The sequence below is a fragment of the Monodon monoceros genome, unplaced genomic scaffold (genome assembly GCF_005190385.1).
Source record: "Monodon monoceros isolate NGI ecotype Baffin Bay Population unplaced genomic scaffold, NGI_Narwhal_1 Super_Scaffold_18, whole genome shotgun sequence".
Taxonomy (NCBI): domain Eukaryota; kingdom Metazoa; phylum Chordata; class Mammalia; order Artiodactyla; family Monodontidae; genus Monodon; species Monodon monoceros.
In genome coordinates this window covers 172125970-172142408 of record NW_021703774.1, presented here as the reverse complement: position 1 = coordinate 172142408, position 16439 = coordinate 172125970, and the positions used below count along the sequence as shown (strand labels likewise).

General features: G+C 50.0%; 1 protein-coding gene across 7 annotated transcripts; it reads left to right on the top strand.

Annotated features, from left to right (window-relative positions):
• Positions 1-1092: 1092 nt before the first annotated feature.
• On the top strand, positions 1093-16433 carry FBXO6 (F-box protein 6). Of its 7 annotated transcripts, XM_029228881.1 has the most exons (9): positions 1371-1478; positions 2041-2127; positions 2887-3020; positions 8612-8859; positions 11640-11935; positions 14062-14188; positions 14660-14755; positions 15641-15776; positions 16017-16257. In XM_029228881.1, exons 5-9 carry the CDS (start codon positions 11671-11673, stop codon positions 16188-16190), a joined length of 798 nt encoding a protein of 265 aa, XP_029084714.1. In that variant the 5' UTR covers positions 1371-1478; positions 2041-2127; positions 2887-3020; positions 8612-8859; positions 11640-11670; the 3' UTR covers positions 16191-16257. The 7 variants fall into 7 exon arrangements, with proteins under 7 accessions (XP_029084718.1, XP_029084716.1, XP_029084712.1 ...); XM_029228883.1 differs by lacking the exons at positions 1371-1478; positions 2041-2127 and adding an exon at positions 1187-1204; XM_029228879.1 differs by lacking the exon at positions 2041-2127 and having other exon boundaries at positions 1352-1478.
• The last annotated feature ends 6 nt before the right edge of the window (positions 16434-16439 follow it).

Here is a 16439-nt window from a genome sequence, read left to right as displayed (position 1 = left end):
AGCCCTCCAGTACTGCCACCTTCCTCTGGAGGACTGGCCGCAGGCTGGCGGTGGAGTGTGCAGATATCTTGGGCAACTCTTGCCATCCCAGGCACTACTTACTGTTGTTTTTGTCACTGCCCAGAGCTTTACTGATAATAGACAAAGCCAAAGAATTTATAATGGTGCCTGGCACACAGTAGGTGCTCAATAACTACTGTTAAATTGCATTATCTGACTCAACAGTGCGCTAGATTAGGGCCTCAACCAGGGCAAGGACTGTTACGGACCAGGGTTCTTGGCCTCCTTAATCAATAGAAATTGATAAGAGGCCAGACAAGAGTTTCAGATAAGGCTTTCCTGGGACCCCCGCTGCAGCAAGAGGGAGTGAAATCAAGCAACAGTTTCCCTTGCTGGATCCCTCGCTCACTCTGGGGGAGTGGGGGAGCTGGTTCCTTGTATAGGGTGAGGGGAGGGGTGGCTTAGGTGGTCTGCCCACCCCTTTGGTGATGGAGTGTGCAGCGGGCATGTGCAGTACCCTGCTTTTGCTCCCAATGCTCTGTTTTTGGGCTCTTCAGAAGTGGCAGTTGGGTTTTTGGTCTTTTTCTATCTTGTTGTCCATAATTTGCCCCAACTGCACATGCACACAGTTATTTTTAGTCCCTTATAGTTTCTTTGTAGCTTGTCAGCTCAAGGAGATTGTCCAGGTGCGAGCACTGCAGCAAAGGGTCCCAGGTCCCAGCCTGTCTCAGGACCACCACCCACTAACTGTATGGCAAGTTAGCAAAACACTCTTCCTCGGAGAATATGCAGCCCTGAGTTAACAGCCTGGCCTGGATCAGGCACCCTTGGGCAGTGCACACCCTGCATGATCCCTTGTGGTTGGCTGAAGTAGGTGCTTGATAATTATTTGTGGAATGAAGAAAGGAATTAATGAACTTAATCCCAGCAAAAACGCAGAGCGGTTTTTACCTCTGAGTAAGTCCTAGGGACGGTACGAACCAGGCTCAAGGCCAGAGTTTCAGCAGTCACCCTCCAGGCGGGGGCCCACTTCCCTCCCTGCAGGGAACCGGAATAGAGGTCTAAGGAGTGGCCCCCAGAGGGGAAGGGCTAGGTCAGAAGGAGGCTCCGGCCTACCGGAGGGAAGTGGGAGCAGAGAGAAATTGGGTCCCCACTGCTGAGCCGTCCACCGCCTGGAAGGAAAGACTGAGCTTCAGGAAACGAGGTCTGGAGCTCCCCTGACGCCGCCCCGACCCCGCGGACACCAGATTTCTTTGCTCGCGCCTGGGAAAGTGGTCCCGGCGTGGGGCGGGGCGAAGTCGCAGGAGCAGCAGGCTGGGGCCGCGAGGGAGGCGGCCTGAGCGTGGCGCGTGACGCAGGCGCCGGGCGGGGCGGGAGCTGACGGCGCCGCCGAGGCCGTAGGCTCCAGGCAGACCCCGAGCTCAAGTCGCGCCGAGCGCTCCGACCCGCGCCCAGATCTCGGCCCAGGCAGGGGACGGGTAGGGGGGCGACAGATGCGGGAGAGGGCTTCGATGTTCGGCGCTGGGGGGTCGTCGGGACGTTAACCGAGCCCGAGGACGCTGTCTCCGGCCGGCCGGGAAGCCGGCAGCCGCGGGAAGGGTGCTGGGGGGAGCCGCTTCCGGGCGGGGCGGGGCGCGGGGCGGGGCCAGTCTCTAGGGTCTGATAGCTCGGCGCGGAACTCTTCGCTTCCCGGCTTGGCCGTCCCGGAGTATCCTCGGCGTCCGCGGCCACTCCGGCTTAACCTCGCGTGCAGCGCCCCGGCCAGGGGACAGTCTGGGAACTCGGCACCATCACGCCCGCAGGACCTGGGACGGGGGCCTAACTTCCCCAAGCCGTAGTTTCCGTTTTCGGAAATGGGCTTAGTAACAGTGTCTCGAGTGGTTGTAGGGAGGGTCTATGGAGAAAAGGCCAGCGTGTGGCCCTGGGCCTAGTACGTGGGAAGCCCAATCGATGCGAGGTGGCTTCTTAGGGCTGATGTGGACGTTTCCACCCCAGAATGCCCCAGGATGACCTTCACCCCCTCCACCCTTCTGCATTCAGGCTTTGGGGATGGATGCGACCAGAGCGACCAGTGATGACATGCGACCAGAGCGAAAGACCAGACTTTGGACGATAGGTCGAGCAGGTGTTTGTACCTAAGACGCCTCTAACTTGGAGCCCAGGGACTTTTATTTGGCCTAGACAATTCTTTTAGAAGTTGCCAACATTTAAAATTTGACAGATTTCATGTATTTTAAAAATGTTTAAAATTCCTGAAAAATGGGAAGACCTGGCCGCGTGGAATATTTTTTTCCATCATAGCATTTTGCACAAGCTGCAAGTACCTTATTTATCTGTTTTTTGGGGGTTTTTTTCTCGGTAATGGAAAAATACTTCTCCCTGGGCAGGTGCCAGAGTGTGTGCCCACCCTCATTTTTTTAATGGGATGAAAGCTTTGAGAAGACTGTGAGCTGTGTGAAAATTCAAAAAGGGAAACCTCACTAAAATGGAGTCAGGAAGTGAGGAAGAGGAACACTTGACAGTCAGTACAATCCCAACATCAAGAGGCATACTTAGCATACCTGGCAGGAAGTGAGACTACTACTGCCAGCAGGAGGAAAAAATGATTTTCTCTTTGCCTGGCAACAGCTCAGCCAATGAGAGAGTGTCACAACTCAACCAATGAAAAGCCACTATACTTCCAACTCCCCGTGTCTTCCAATGGGCTTTTTGTTTATAACGGCCCCACCCAATTTTCCCTTCTCCTCTGTAAAAGAGTCTCTTCTCCTTTCCTTAACGGGACTTGTAAGTGGTTCGCCTTAGTTGCATATCCTGCCTTGCAGTTATTTGCTGCTCCCAAATAAACCTGTTTTGCAAGTAAAATAAGCGGCTATTTTATTGTTTTAGGTTAACATTACACGGAGGTTTCACTGAGATCCAGAGAAGACCCCCAACAACTCCGAGGCTGGTGAGCAAACAGGTGCTGGTACCCACAGATCCCACAGAACTCACTGCTTTCTCACCAACTTTGCAGTTTGAGGGTAAGTTTTTCTCCTGGATCTGAGCTCCGCTCTTTTTGCGTTTTGAAGCTCTCCAGGTTTTATTTGGGATCTGTTTGAAGGCTTCGTCCTTTTTTGTTAAGGCCTTGTTTGTCTGTGAGTACTTGGTTGGCACTTTAGCCTCACTCTTGAAATCACGCTGTTCCAACTGGAACTGTGCTAGCTTTCAGTCCGACTACTTTTGGAACCAGGCTGTTCCTATTGAAACTGTGCTGGTATTTGGCCTGTGGGCTGTTTAAGAATGATTCTTCTGCTCTAGAGAAAAACCCCTGAAAAATGGGATCCCAGTTATCTAAATGTTTTGAGGGTGCCCCCCCCCACCTTTTCAGGGACCCTGAGCAATTTTATGTTTAAAAACTGCTGTCTCTCCTTATATACATTTTTAACTAAATGGACCAATTGAAACAGACGTAATTTAGAACATCAGTGACCAGCATGGGGAACTTCTGAACTCCCCAAACTTCCTTTCTTAAAATTGTGTTAGACAGCCACAGATCTGCAGTTGTCAAAACTGAATTGGACACCAATTTTGATTGGTGTTTTAAGGCTTCCAAAACGTATCAGGAGTCTAAAATTGCCTCTTTGCAATATACAATTTTTAAAGTAACTGAGGCAAATAAAATATTAAAATAAGACAAAATGGCTTCTGAGGTCTCTTTTTCCCCTACCCCGTCTTCGTTGTCTCTGGATACTGGCAGTCGTCTTGTGCTCAAGCCCATCCCAGGCGCCATCTTCCTTTCCTTCTGCACCTCCCCAGTCTAGTTCTCTCGCTGAACTTCCCTTTTTCCCTACAGCTCCGCTGACTCTCCCTGCTCCCTCCTCTGAGCCTATCAGAACCTCCTCCTTAAAGTTAATCTTCTGAGGATTGAAATAAACCCCAAATTACTTACGTTCCCTGGACTAAGCCAAATTGTGAGCCATAGTTCAAGAGTTTCCTAAAGTAACTGAGGACCCCCTTAGGTTTGCTGAAGATTTTAATACTTGTTCAAACCTACCAGTCTGGTTTCTCAGATTTATATCAGTTAGTCCACGTGCTTGTTGGTGAGAGTCAAGCAAACACTGGATGAAACTAGCCCATGGGAACATTCTGGAGGGGATTTAGAAGGGCAATCCCCTAACTTTTGGCAAGAGGCTAGAACACTCAGTGAAAACCTCCACTGAGCAATTATAGTAGCCTCTCCTAAGCCTGTTGTTCAGAACAAAGGTCAGCCTTGCATACAAAAATCTGATGAACCTGTTCATGGCTATTCTAATCGACTTCAGGTTATTTTTAAAGAAGACTCTGGTCTTCCTTCATATGTTGCGTCCACTAGGGTAACTGTCACCTCCATGTTTATTAATGGGCTGAACCAGGATCTTTTTCTTTTATTTAAAAGAACCAGGATGGAATGGGAAACTGTGTCCACTCTAGATTCATTTGGCAGATCAGCTCACTTGCACCCTAGATGAGTCACCAAAAAGAAAAACCACTAAATTCTTTTTTTTGTTTGTTTGTTTGTTTTTTTGCGGTACAAGGGCCTCTCACTGCTGTGGCCTCTCCCATTACGGAGCACAGGCTCCGGACGCGCAGGCTCAGCGGCCATGGCTCACGGGCCCAGCCGCTCCGTGGCATGTGGGATCTTCCCGGACTGGGGCACGAACCCGTGTCCCCTGCATCGGCAGGCGGACTCTCAACCACTGCGCCACCAGGGAAGCCCAAACCACTAAATTCTTAATCTTCAACTCCAGCAAATGAAGGTCCCTAAACAAAACCAAAAACCTAATTTCTGCTATTGCAAAAAGCCAGGGCATCGGAAAAAAGACTGTTACAAATTTAAGCGTTCTGGGAGTTTTCAGCCCTCTCAGCCTTTCCAGTGTCCTCCTAATGCCCAATGAGGGGGCCCTGAGGAACTACAGGGGCTCTTCCCAACCCTCCCTGTTGATCAGCTCGAAGAAACAACTCTCCAGATTGGGAAGGAATCTCTGTCCTTACTGACAGCGGAGCCACACTCTCGGTGCCCAGCCCCACTGCAGAGCCCTGATACAGTTCCCATAGTGGCGATCTCTGATAATCCTCAACAGGCTCCTGTCTCTGAACCTTTTCCCTTTTGTTTAGGCCCTTTGAGAGAGACACACTTTCTCGCCTTAGCTCGTCTCCCTCCATTCACTTATTAGGCCAAGACTTCTTGGAAGAGTATTATGCCGAATTTCTTTCTCCCAAAAGGGGGAAATAATTCTAGAATTTGACAGTAGCCATCTAAATAGCCAACCTGGTAGATTAAAAGACCCTTCGACATCTTTTATTTGTTCTGTTTCCGGCACTGCTGGGGCCGATTCTTGAAACACTGATCATTTGTCCCTATTGAATCAGCCACCACCCTCCTTATAGGCAAAAATCTCCAACTGATATTGGCAAAATTCACAGTGTACCTCCCATTAAGATCCAAATAGATCCCTCTAAACTCTCTTCAGAATTAATCAGTACCCTGTAAGTAAAGAAGCCCTTCAGATAGAAAACCCGTGATAGAAGATTTCAAGGCTCAGGGCCTCATTATCCCTTGCACTAGTCCCTGTAATACACCTGTTATACCTGTGAGAAAACCCAAGGGCTGAGGATGGAGGTTTATCCAGGACCTCTGAGCAATAAACATTGTTATCTCTCAACACCCAGTTGTTCCTAACCACTGCATGCTACTGACATCCATTCCCACTTGAAGCAAGTTTTTCACTGTGACTGATCCATGCAGTGTATTTTTCAGCTCATTCTAGTTGATAAGGCTAGCCAATATCTTTTTGCCTTCACCTGGAACGGACAACAATATACTCGTATAGCAGTGACCCAGGGTTTCACAGAAAGTCCTTCTTACTTCACAAATCTTGAAAGCTGATTTGGATGATGTAAAGTTTTCTGCAGGTTCTACTTTGTTACATTATATGGACGATTTGCGCCTATGCTGTCCTTCTCAAACCTCCTCACAGGAAGACAGCATCCACCAGCTAAAATTTCTGGCCTTAAAGGGACATAAAGTCTCCAAAGAAAAATGGCACTTTGCTCAAACTCAGGTTCAGTATTTAGAGCACGTGATCTCAGAACAGGGACTACTGAATCTAGATAGACTCCGTGACATCCTGAACTGCCCAGAATCAAAAACTAAGCTCCTAAGGTTTTCTTGGGCTATCTGGCTACTGTTGAAATCGGAGCCCAATTTTCTCTCTTCTGGCTCAGCCCCTACGTGCTTTATTAAAAACCAGCAAATCTGACCCCATTAATTGGGGAGATCAAGATGACACAGCTTTTGAAGACATAAGGAAAAGCTTAATGAGACTACCTGCCCTTGGGCATCCTAATTACCAGCTTCCCTTTTCCCTCTTTGTATGTGAGAAGGCAGGGAATGTCCTCGGAGCCCAAAAACAGGGGGCTTGTAGGAACTGTTTTGGTATTTGGCCTGTGGGCTGTTTGAGAATGATTCTTTTGCTCTAGAGAAAAACCCCGGAAAAATGGGATCCCAGTTATCTAAATGTTTTGAGGGTATTGTAGCCAACAGGGTATTGTAGGGTACTGTAGGGTATTGTAGCCAACAGCTGGACCCTGTGGCACAGGTATATCCCCCTTGCTTCAAAGCCATTCCTTCTACTGTCCTTCTGGTTAAGGCCACCAAAGAGACAATCATGGGATCCCCTTTAACCATCTTCATACCCCATCTTCGTACTGCATGCTTCCATGCAGTGGAAGCCCTCCTAAATTCTCGTCCACTCAGCATTTTTCATTCAGTTGCCTCACCTCTTATGAAATCCTTTTGCTAACTGCTCCTCACATAGCTCTTTCACACTGCACCAACCTCAACCCTGCTACTCTTCTCCTCTCCTTCACTGACGAAACCCCTCACCACTGCCTGACCCTTACTGGTCACCCTTTGACTCCGTGTAATAATTTAGAGGAGACTCCTCTAACCAATGCAGATTTTTCATGGTTTACTGATGGTTCTTATTTAAAGGGAGAAAGTGGTAAAGATTGTGCTGGGTATGCCATTGCAACTCCTTTTGATATTGTTGAAGCAGCGCCTTTACCTACGGCTTAATTATGCAACAGGCTGAATTATATGCCCTCAGTGAGGTTTGTAGTTTAGCCAAGGGCAAAACTGCAAACATTTATACTGATAGTCAGTATTCCTTTGGAGCAACCCATGACTTTGGAATAACATGGAAACAAGGTTTCCCTACCTCTAATGGGGAAAAGATTAAAAATGGCTCTTATATGCAAAATCAATTAGGCGCTATACTCTTGACAGCTGCCTTGACTATTATTAAGATCCCTGGGCATTCCGAGCTTGAGTCCCTATAGGCTGAAAGAAACCACCTTGCTGATATTTCTGCCCCAAATGCTGCTCTCGAAGGAACCAATGACCAAACTTCCAGTATGATCCAAAAGGATGCTCCCCAAGATAACCATCTAGAAATGCCCAATGCCCCAGAAAAGGAAAAACAGTATTGGGGATCTAGGAACTGCTGGTTCAGTAGAAAGAGAAAACTCTGGTTTGGGCCAAATAACAAACTGGTCCTCCCAGAAATTCTGATTCCCACACCTCAGCACTGTACATGCATTGAACTCTTGGTCCAGTGACAAAATGATAGCATTCCTGAATGAATGTTGGTGGGGAAATATTAATAAGGCCACAAAAAGTACCTCCCTTCTTGTCCCACCTGTCCAAAATACAATCCAGGGAAACCTGTTTGCACTGTTCCCAGACACTTTGAATTGCGTAATGGGCCATTCAAAGTTTGGTAGGTGTAGAGGGGAAAGCGGGGGAGGGATAAATCAGTAGATTGGGATTGACATATATATACTACTCTGTATAAAATAGATAACTAATAAGGACCTATTGTATAGCACAGGGAACTCCACTCAATACTCTATAATGACCTATATGGGAAAGAATCTAAAAAAGAGTGGATATACACGTATGTATAATTGATTCACTTTGCTGTACACCTGATACTAATGCAACATTGTAAATCAACTATATTCCAATTAAAATAAAAGTTTGGTAGATGGATTTCACATAGCTGTCCCCATCTCATGGATATAAATATATTTTATTACATGGTCTGTATGTTTTCTCATTGGATTGAAGCCCTCCCTTGCAGACAGGCCACTGCTTCTTCTGTGGCTACAATTTTGATAGAAAAGATTATCCCTACCTGGGGAACCCCTCTTGAACTTCACAGTGATCAAGGAACCCATTTTACTGGTCAGGTGCTTTGACAAGTTTGTGCTCTTTAACTGGTTTTACAACATTTTCACTGTGCTTTCTATCCTCAATCCTCAGAGTTAGTGGAACGTTCTAATGGCAATATTAAGACCTAGTGGGCAAAATTCATAGAGACCCTCCCCCAAAAAAGCATTGCCATCGGTCCTTCTAAATCTCAGACCCACCCCTTTCAGAACTCAAACTCTCACCCTTTGAGGTAGTCACAGGACACCCAATGTTCCTTGCCCCACCCACTTTTGACCCACAGCTGATGAAAGGAGATATATTTCAATATTGTAAAGGCCTGATTGCTTCTATTAAAAATAACAATGCTTGGTAGAGCAGTCTTCTTCATAGTGTGCTCTTGGGAGACGAAGACCTTAAGCATCACACCTTTCAACCTGGAGATTTCATGTACTGGAAAAGACACCTCGAGAAGGACTCTCTTCAACCTCACTGGAAAGGCCCCATCAGGTACTGCTAACCTACCCTTGTGCCTCCAAACTTCAGAGAACAGACTCTTGGATTCATGTGACACATCTAAGAAAGCACCAGACCCTAACTGGACCTGCACACCATCTGGTGACCTGAAGGTAAAGATTTCCTGGATTTGAAGCAGATGACATCTGATGAGACAGCTTGCCCAAGATGTCTAGACAAGGCCTGTTAGAAGGTTTAGAATTCACAGAAGTGTCTTTCTTTCATCTAGACTATAAAACTGACTCTGGATTCTTATCCAAATTCAGTTTCTTGAATTTTCAACCTACAGTCTGTATCATTGATAAAACATCTGATTCCAAACAGTTTCCTTTGAGATAACAATACTGTTTAATTACTTCATGTTTATTCCTACACTGTGTCATGCCAAAATTCTTTTTTTTAATTTAATTTTTTTTTATACAGGAGGTTCTTATCTATTTTATACATATTAGTTTATATATGTCAATCCCAATCTCCCAATTCATCCCACCACCACCACCACCACCCCCTGCTTTCCCCCCTTGGTGTCCATACGTTTGTTCTCTACATCTGTGTCACTATCTCTGCCTTGCAAGCTGGTTCATCTGTACTGTTTTTCTAGATTCCACATATATGTGTTAATATACGATATTTGTTTGTCTCTTTCTGACTTACTTCACTGTGTATGAGTCTCTAGGTCCATCCACATCTCTACAAATGACCCAGTTTCGTTCCTTTTTATAGCTGAGTAATATTCCATTGTATATATGTACCACATCTTCTTTACAAAATTCTTGTTTAATTCCTTCAGTTTTGAGTGTGCCCTTGCTGTATTCACTATTCTAAGATACAGACTTTTGGATGGGAAGTTCCTGAGAGATCTCCCTCCTACCCCTCCTTGTTACTCAAATGTGACCACAATAGGTTTCCAATCTGTGCACTTTCCCTCTGACGTGGGACAGGACACCCAGAAAAGATCATTCCTGGCATCACGGGACAAAAGGCCACTGAATGCTGATTTAAAAAACAGACAAAAAACCCTGACTCTTGATCAGTGATGCTTTTGGAGAAAGATCTTGATCAAAAGGGGGAAATGTGAAAATTAATGAAGCGAAACCTCACTAAAATGGAGTCGGGAGGCCAGAAGCGGGGAGTACTTGACAGTCAATACAGGAAGAATCAATACAGATCTCTGGCAGGAAGTAACACTACTAGTGCCAGCAGGAGGAAGAAAGATTTTCTCTTTTCCTGGCAACAGCTTAGCTAATGGTAGACTGTCACAACTCAGCCATTGAAAAGTCACTATATTTGGAACTCCCAGTTTCCTCCAGCAGACTTTTTGTTTATAACAGTCCCTCCCAACTTCCCCATCTCTTCTATAAAAGAATTCCCTCTGCTTTGCTTAACAGGACTTACAAGTGGTTCACTAGTTGCACGTCCCAAATTTCAATTCTTTGCTGCTCCCAAATAAATCTGTTTTGCTGGTAAAATATCTGGCTGTTTTATTGTTTTAAGTTAACAACTGCTTCTTTGGCCAAGTTGCAATGAAAAATGAAGTCTCCCCAGTGTCCCTACATGTCCCAGGAGAATATTCCCTTCCCCACCCATAAGCAGATAAGGCCTATCTGCTCCAGCCATCTTGAGTGACAGTGGCTACAGGCCCACTCCCACCCACCTGAGGGAATCCCCTTAGACAGCTGGATAACCAGGATCCCCCCCAGGCAAGATTCAGGCCAAGGTGGTGGCACTGTAATTTTCCCAAAACCCTCTGCAATTCAGATGTAGGAGGGAGGAATGTGTTCTTGGGGGCGGGTACCTCTGCAACTACTGGAGAGTTGTTTTGCTCTGAGGCTAGGAGTGTGGTTAATGATGCTGTGGAGCACTTCTCAACCAGCCCTGTGCTAAATGCTTTACTTGTACTAACTCAGTCCTCCCAGCCCTTCTGAGGTCGGGACAGTTACCACCTTTTTTGGGGGGAACTACCTTCCCAGTGAGTCACTCCAGGCCAGGATTCAAACCCAAGCAATCTTGCTTCTTCACCTTCAACGTGCTTTTCCGTTTCTGGGCATTTCAGAGTGGCCTGATGCCCAACGCAGAACTGTGTGGGGAGCCTCCTCATTGGGATGTTTTATCACAGCTAAAGTGGGCAATTTGGGGAGAGAAAGTTTGTTTCTCAGCCCATCACTTAAATTGTGAGCTAGTCTGTGGATGTAATAAAGATTTTACGTTCTTTTTTTTTAATATGTATATTCTTTCCCTCACACTTTTTAAAATTACTATATTTTTATTTTTGGCTGCATTGGGTCTTTGTTGCTGTGTGTGGACTTTCTCTAGTTGCAGCGAGCGGGGGCTACTTTTCCTTGTGGTGTGTGGGCTTCTCATTGCAGTGGCTCCTCTTGTTGTGGAGATTGGGCTCTAGGCGTGCAGGCTTCAGTAGTTGTGGCGCACGGGCTTAGTTGCCCCATGGCATGTGGGATCTTCCAGGACCAGGGATCAAACCCATGTCCCCTGCATTGTCAGGCGGATTCTTAACCACTGTGCCACCGGGGAGTCCCAAGATTTTATGTTCTAACGGTGAATTCATAGTATTAAAATAACATCACTGAAAACCTTTGCAGAGCTTACAGACAACAGCATGGCCTTGGCAAAATCTTACAGTTCTCCAGGCCCACCAACTGAAATTAAGCAATTAATTTTTTAATGGGGGGTGGGGTCTCTTAAAAAATGAGTCCCTGAAGACTTTATCAATATTTTTATTGCACTCTTTCAAATGTGCATAACACGTGGCCACTCTTTATTTTGAGGGTCTACCATGTACTGGAAAGGGGCTCCAGTGTTCCCTGGCCCAGGTCCCTGGGGATCTAAGGGGTCCACCTCCTTGGTCAGAGCTCATGACCACTGTTGCTCCCCACAGGCCTGTGCATGCTTCTCACCCCACCACGGCCATGGCCCTGGTCAGCATCAACCAGCTGCCCGAGAGCATCCTGCTGGAGGTGTTCATGCACCTGCCCGCTCGCCAGCTGCTGCTGAACTGCCGCCCTGTCTGCAGCCTCTGGCGCGACCTCATCGACCTTGTGACCCTCTGGAAGCGCAAATGCCTGCATGAGGGCTACGTCACTGAGGACTGGGACCAGTCCGTGGCTGACTGGAAGGTCTTCTACTTTCTGTGCAGCCTCCGCAGGAACCTCCTGCGCAACCCGTGTGCCGAAGGTGGGCCGGGGCCTGCTGCTGGGCTGGTTCGGTCCCTTTCCTGAACCTCAGGGCCTTTGTACTTGCTGTTCCCACACTACCTGGAATGTTCTCTCATCACCACCACTCCCCCCAACACCTGTCATGCTCCCTTGGTCCCTCTCCTCGTTCTTCAGGTCTCAGTTCAGAGGTGTGCCCTGATCCCCCGTCTGCAAACAGTGCTCCCCACGTCTGTCACATCGTCCCATTTCCTTCCTTCATAGCACTGGTCATAACCTATAATAACGGAATCTTTTTTTCTTTTTTTCTCTGCCACAAATTTCAAGTTCCTGGGGCCTGACAGATCTTGCCGCTCTGCACCCTGTGTCCACATAGCATGTGCTCAGGAAACGTTTGTTGAATGAATAAGCACACTGCAGACCCCCTCCCCTTTAGTTCAGTCTGTGCTGTCTAATGTTGAGGGAGGGCTTCCTGTGTGCCAGGCACTAGTCTGAGGTCTTAGAAATGTCATCATCCTCCCGTCAGCCCATGATACGAGGAAGGAAATGAACTTCAGAGGCAACTACGATCACATGGTTTGAGGCTCCTGTTTGGCTTATGTTCTCATATATTTGCCAGGCTTTTTTTTTTCTTCATTTAGCATCTTCCTGTAGTACCAGGCATCATGCTTCCTGTTTAGGTATCGCAGCAGTTGATGAAGAGGCATAGTTTGTACACTTAGAATCCCTTCCTCTCTTTATCCTCATGAAGATCCCGAGAGTTAGCCAGATAAGAAGGGTTTGGCTCCATTTTATAGATGGGGAGTGTGAGGCCCCTCAGATGAGTGTCTTGCTCAAAGATCTAGAACTGCCCAGCTTCTGGGGTCCAGTCCTGACTGCTGAAGGCCCTTAGCCCCCTCTTCGAGGCCCCATAGACAGCCCAGACACTCAGTCTCCTGGCCTGCCCCAAATCCTGCTCAGAAGCTGCCCAGCCGGGCCGGGCCACCAGCGCAGCTCACACAGCCCTGCAGAGCTGGCCACCCAGCCTTGCGCAGCTCTCCCCCTGCGCCTGCCCTGGGCACTGGCCCGCTCTGGATTTCTGAATTCCTCTTCTGGTTCTCTGCTGGGGGGCTCCCGGGGCACCTGGGGAATAGATTTGGGCTTCTAGTAGAGGGAGCAAAGGAATAATTTGGAAAAGCTCTCCTGGTGATTGTTCTGGAAAGCCTGGGTAGAGAAGCACTGTTTCCTGAGGTCCTCTCAGCTCAGTCTGAAGGGGGAGATGGGAGGGACAGCCTTACGCCTACAGACCTGCCAAGGCAACCTGGTGGGGACCCTTCCACCAATACGGGGTTACTACACACCACCAACCCAGAGGATGCCCAGCCCCCCAGTCCTCCCTCCTGCCCTGGGCAGAGGGGGTCCGAGTGGGCACAGCAGGTTCCCACGACCTACCAGCAAAGCCCCCCAGATCCCAGTATGTAGTTAACCTCCTGGACGTCGATGTCAGGGGAATGCCAGTCGTCTAGTAAGTGGTCTGAGTTGGGACAAACTCACATTAGCCATTAAGAACAGAATTACCGGGCTTCCCTGGTGGCTCAGTGGTTGAGAGTCCGCCTGCCGATGCAGGGGACACGGGTTCATGCCCCGGTCTGGGAAGATCCCATATGCCGCGGAGCAGCTGGGCCCGTGAGCCATGGCCGCTGAGCCCACGCGTCCGGAGCCTGTGCTCCGCAACGGGAGAGGCCACGACAGTGAGAGGCCCGCGTACCACCAAAAAAAAAAAAAAAAAAAAAAGAATTCCCCACATAGGCCCTTCATAGTTTAATGGTTCAAGAACTGAAACTTGGGTATTTCCAGAGCCCCTGGGCAACGTGGAAGTGAGGAAAGGTTCATTTAGAATTTCTGGTCATACTCTTTTCTTTTTTTCCAGCTTCACGTTAAGTGTTGACCTGCTCAGGGACAAAGTGGGAGGCAGAGGGCCCAGATCAGAATTGATGTGGTGGGCACAGGCGGGAACGCAGGGAGGGGGGCTTTGTAGGGCGGCTCCAAGGTGCCGTGGGGTGCATGCCTTGAGATCTGAGCCTTACCTGCTCCCTCCCAGGACCAGGTGGAGAGGGCCAGGCTGAACATTCACCCAGAGGGTCTTACTGCAGCTTCTGTTTTTCCTAGAGGATATGAGATCCTGGAAAATCGACTCCAACGGAGGGGACCAGTGGAAGGTGGAGAGCCTCCCCGGGGCGCATGGCACAGACTTCCCTGACCCCAAAGTCAAGAAGTACTTTGCCACGTCCTATGAGTAAGATGAACTGAATTGAGAAGCTGTGTGGAGGGAAAAGGGTCCGGACAACCTTTTGCCAAATCCCAGGCCTAAGTGAGGGCCTGTGTGTGAAGCTCCAGAAAAGGGGTTCCAAAGCCAGCTCAGCATCTACCTCTTCCTGGGGCAGGAGGCAACTGGGTTGAGGCAAGTGGGGAGGCGAGCAGTTTGAGGAGGCTGGGAGCCCGTTAGGTGATTGGGGTAAGTCAGGGATGGTACAGGTTGTCCCCAGTCTAGGGGCCTGAGTTCACGGAAGCGCCCTCCTTGGGTGCCCGGGACACTGGGCCTAAGGACTGGGATGATCGCCACCCAGGCACCAGTGGGTCAAACTCCCTGCACGCTCCCCGCGGGCCTGCACGGAGGCAGGAGCCAGAGTCCTGTCCTGCAGCCCCTGCACCAGCTCCCTGGGTCCGGGCCATGCCTGGGGACGCACGCCTCGCCTCTGCTCCGCAGGATGTGTCTCAAGTCGCAGCTGATAGACCTCAAAGCCGAGGGCTACTGGGAGGAGCTACTGGACAAGTTCCGGCCGGACATCGTGGTCAAGGACTGGTGAGTGGGGCCCGCGCCCGAGTCCCACACTCTGCATCCCTCCCTCTGCTCTTCCTGAGAACCCCTCTCGGGAGTGCCCACTGAGCCCGGTGGAGTCCTGGGGCGAGGGCTGCCCCCCTCCCTACTGACAGGCCCAGCACTTATTCAGCATTGCCCCCCGCCCCAACCCTGCATCAGCAGATGTTAGCCCCAGTTTACAGATGGGGAGACTGAGGCCTACAGATGAGTTGTCACTAACAGGCCCTGCAGCAAGAGACACTAGGACCCAGCCTCTCTGGACCTCGCAGATACTCACATGCCTGTCTGCCTCCCCTACCCCTTTCACTGTTCATCCCACGACTCTATCCCAAGCTCCTACTCTGTGCCCAGAACTTTGTCTGGCCTGGCCCAGGGCAGAAGCAGGACCCTAATGCCAGCCAGGCCCCAGGGCCACTACTCTGAGGGTGGGGGGTTGGGGCTTGAGAGGTGTGCAGGGCTGCAGTAGGGCTGACCAGAGGGGGAGCTCTGTGCAGCCCCCATCACACAGGCCACCCCTCCCGAACCTCCATTGTAAGGTACCGGCGGCGACACAGATCCTACAGCCCAGGACTTTATCTCCGTAGAGAGCCTTTTGCTTTTTACGGTGACATCTTCACTGGAACACCCAGGAGGGTTGCCTCTTTGCTCAGATGGGATTATTGAGGCCCAGCGCAGACAGACTGCTTACCCCAGGGGCACAGTGGGGCACAGGGAGCCCTGGAGCCGGCTGGGCCTCATGGGCAGAGCAGGGAAATGAGACTCGGGGCTCCGATTTGTGGGCCTGCTGCCTGCCCGCCTCCAGAGATGGTGGCCTCCAGGGCCACCTCCGTACTAGGGCGCGCAGTCCCAAGCCCTGCCCTCCGCCAGGTTCGCCGCCAGAGCGGACTGTGGCTGCACCTACCACATCCGAGTACAGCTGGCCTCGGCCGACTACATCGTCCTGGCCTCCTTCGAACCCCCGCCCGTGACCGTCCATCAGTGGAACGACGCCGGGTGGACAGAGGTGAGGCCTCACCTGCTTGCCCCTCGCCATCCACTTCTCCCAAGGCCAGGGTGGCAGGAAATCTGGGGCAGCCCCAGGGCCCAGAATGCACCAGTCCTCTGTCTGGAGCTCCTGCCTTCTGGCTGGGGGGCTCTCCCCTGCAGGACCTGACTCCAGCCGTCCCCTCTCCAGCTCAGTGGTCATCCTGTCTCATCCCCTCTTCAGTCCTGGTGGTCACTTCCTTTCCCCTCCTCCCCCCAGGTCTCCCACACCTTCTCGGATTACCCTCCAGGTGTCCGCCACATCCTCTTCCAGCACGGGGGCAAGGACACCCAGTTCTGGGCAGGCTGGTACGGTCCCCGCGTCACCAACAGCAGCATCGTCATCAGCCACAGGGTGACCAGGAGCCCGGCCCCCTCCGTGGCTCCGCGCTAGGCCATGCAGGGGCCAGAGGAGGTGGCCCACCTGCCCTCCCCCCTCCCCCGCCACAGGCCCTCCTGACAGCCTGTCCTCTGACAGCCATTCATCCGTCCTCCGTCTGGGCCAGCTGATTGCCAAAGGTCCCCTCCAGGCAAGGCAGCGAGGCCCTCTGCCCCAGTTCCCACCTGGGGCAAACCCACCAGTCTGTGAACTTAATTGTCACGTAGCTCTGACATTTTGTTGTAATAAATGTTTTCAGTAAGA

Bases quoted from the DNA above. Each gene is read 5' to 3' on its own strand.
- FBXO6 (XM_029228885.1), top strand. From the start codon at position 11,671: ATGGCCCTGGTCAGCATCAACCAGCTGCCCGAGAGCATCCTGCTGGAG. The intron at 14,756-15,640 runs GTGAGTGGGGCC...GCCCTCCGCCAG, and splicing joins GACATCGTGGTCAAGGACTG to GTTCGCCGCCAGAGCGGACT. The intron at 15,777-16,016 runs GTGAGGCCTCAC...TCCTCCCCCCAG, and splicing joins ACGACGCCGGGTGGACAGAG to GTCTCCCACACCTTCTCGGA.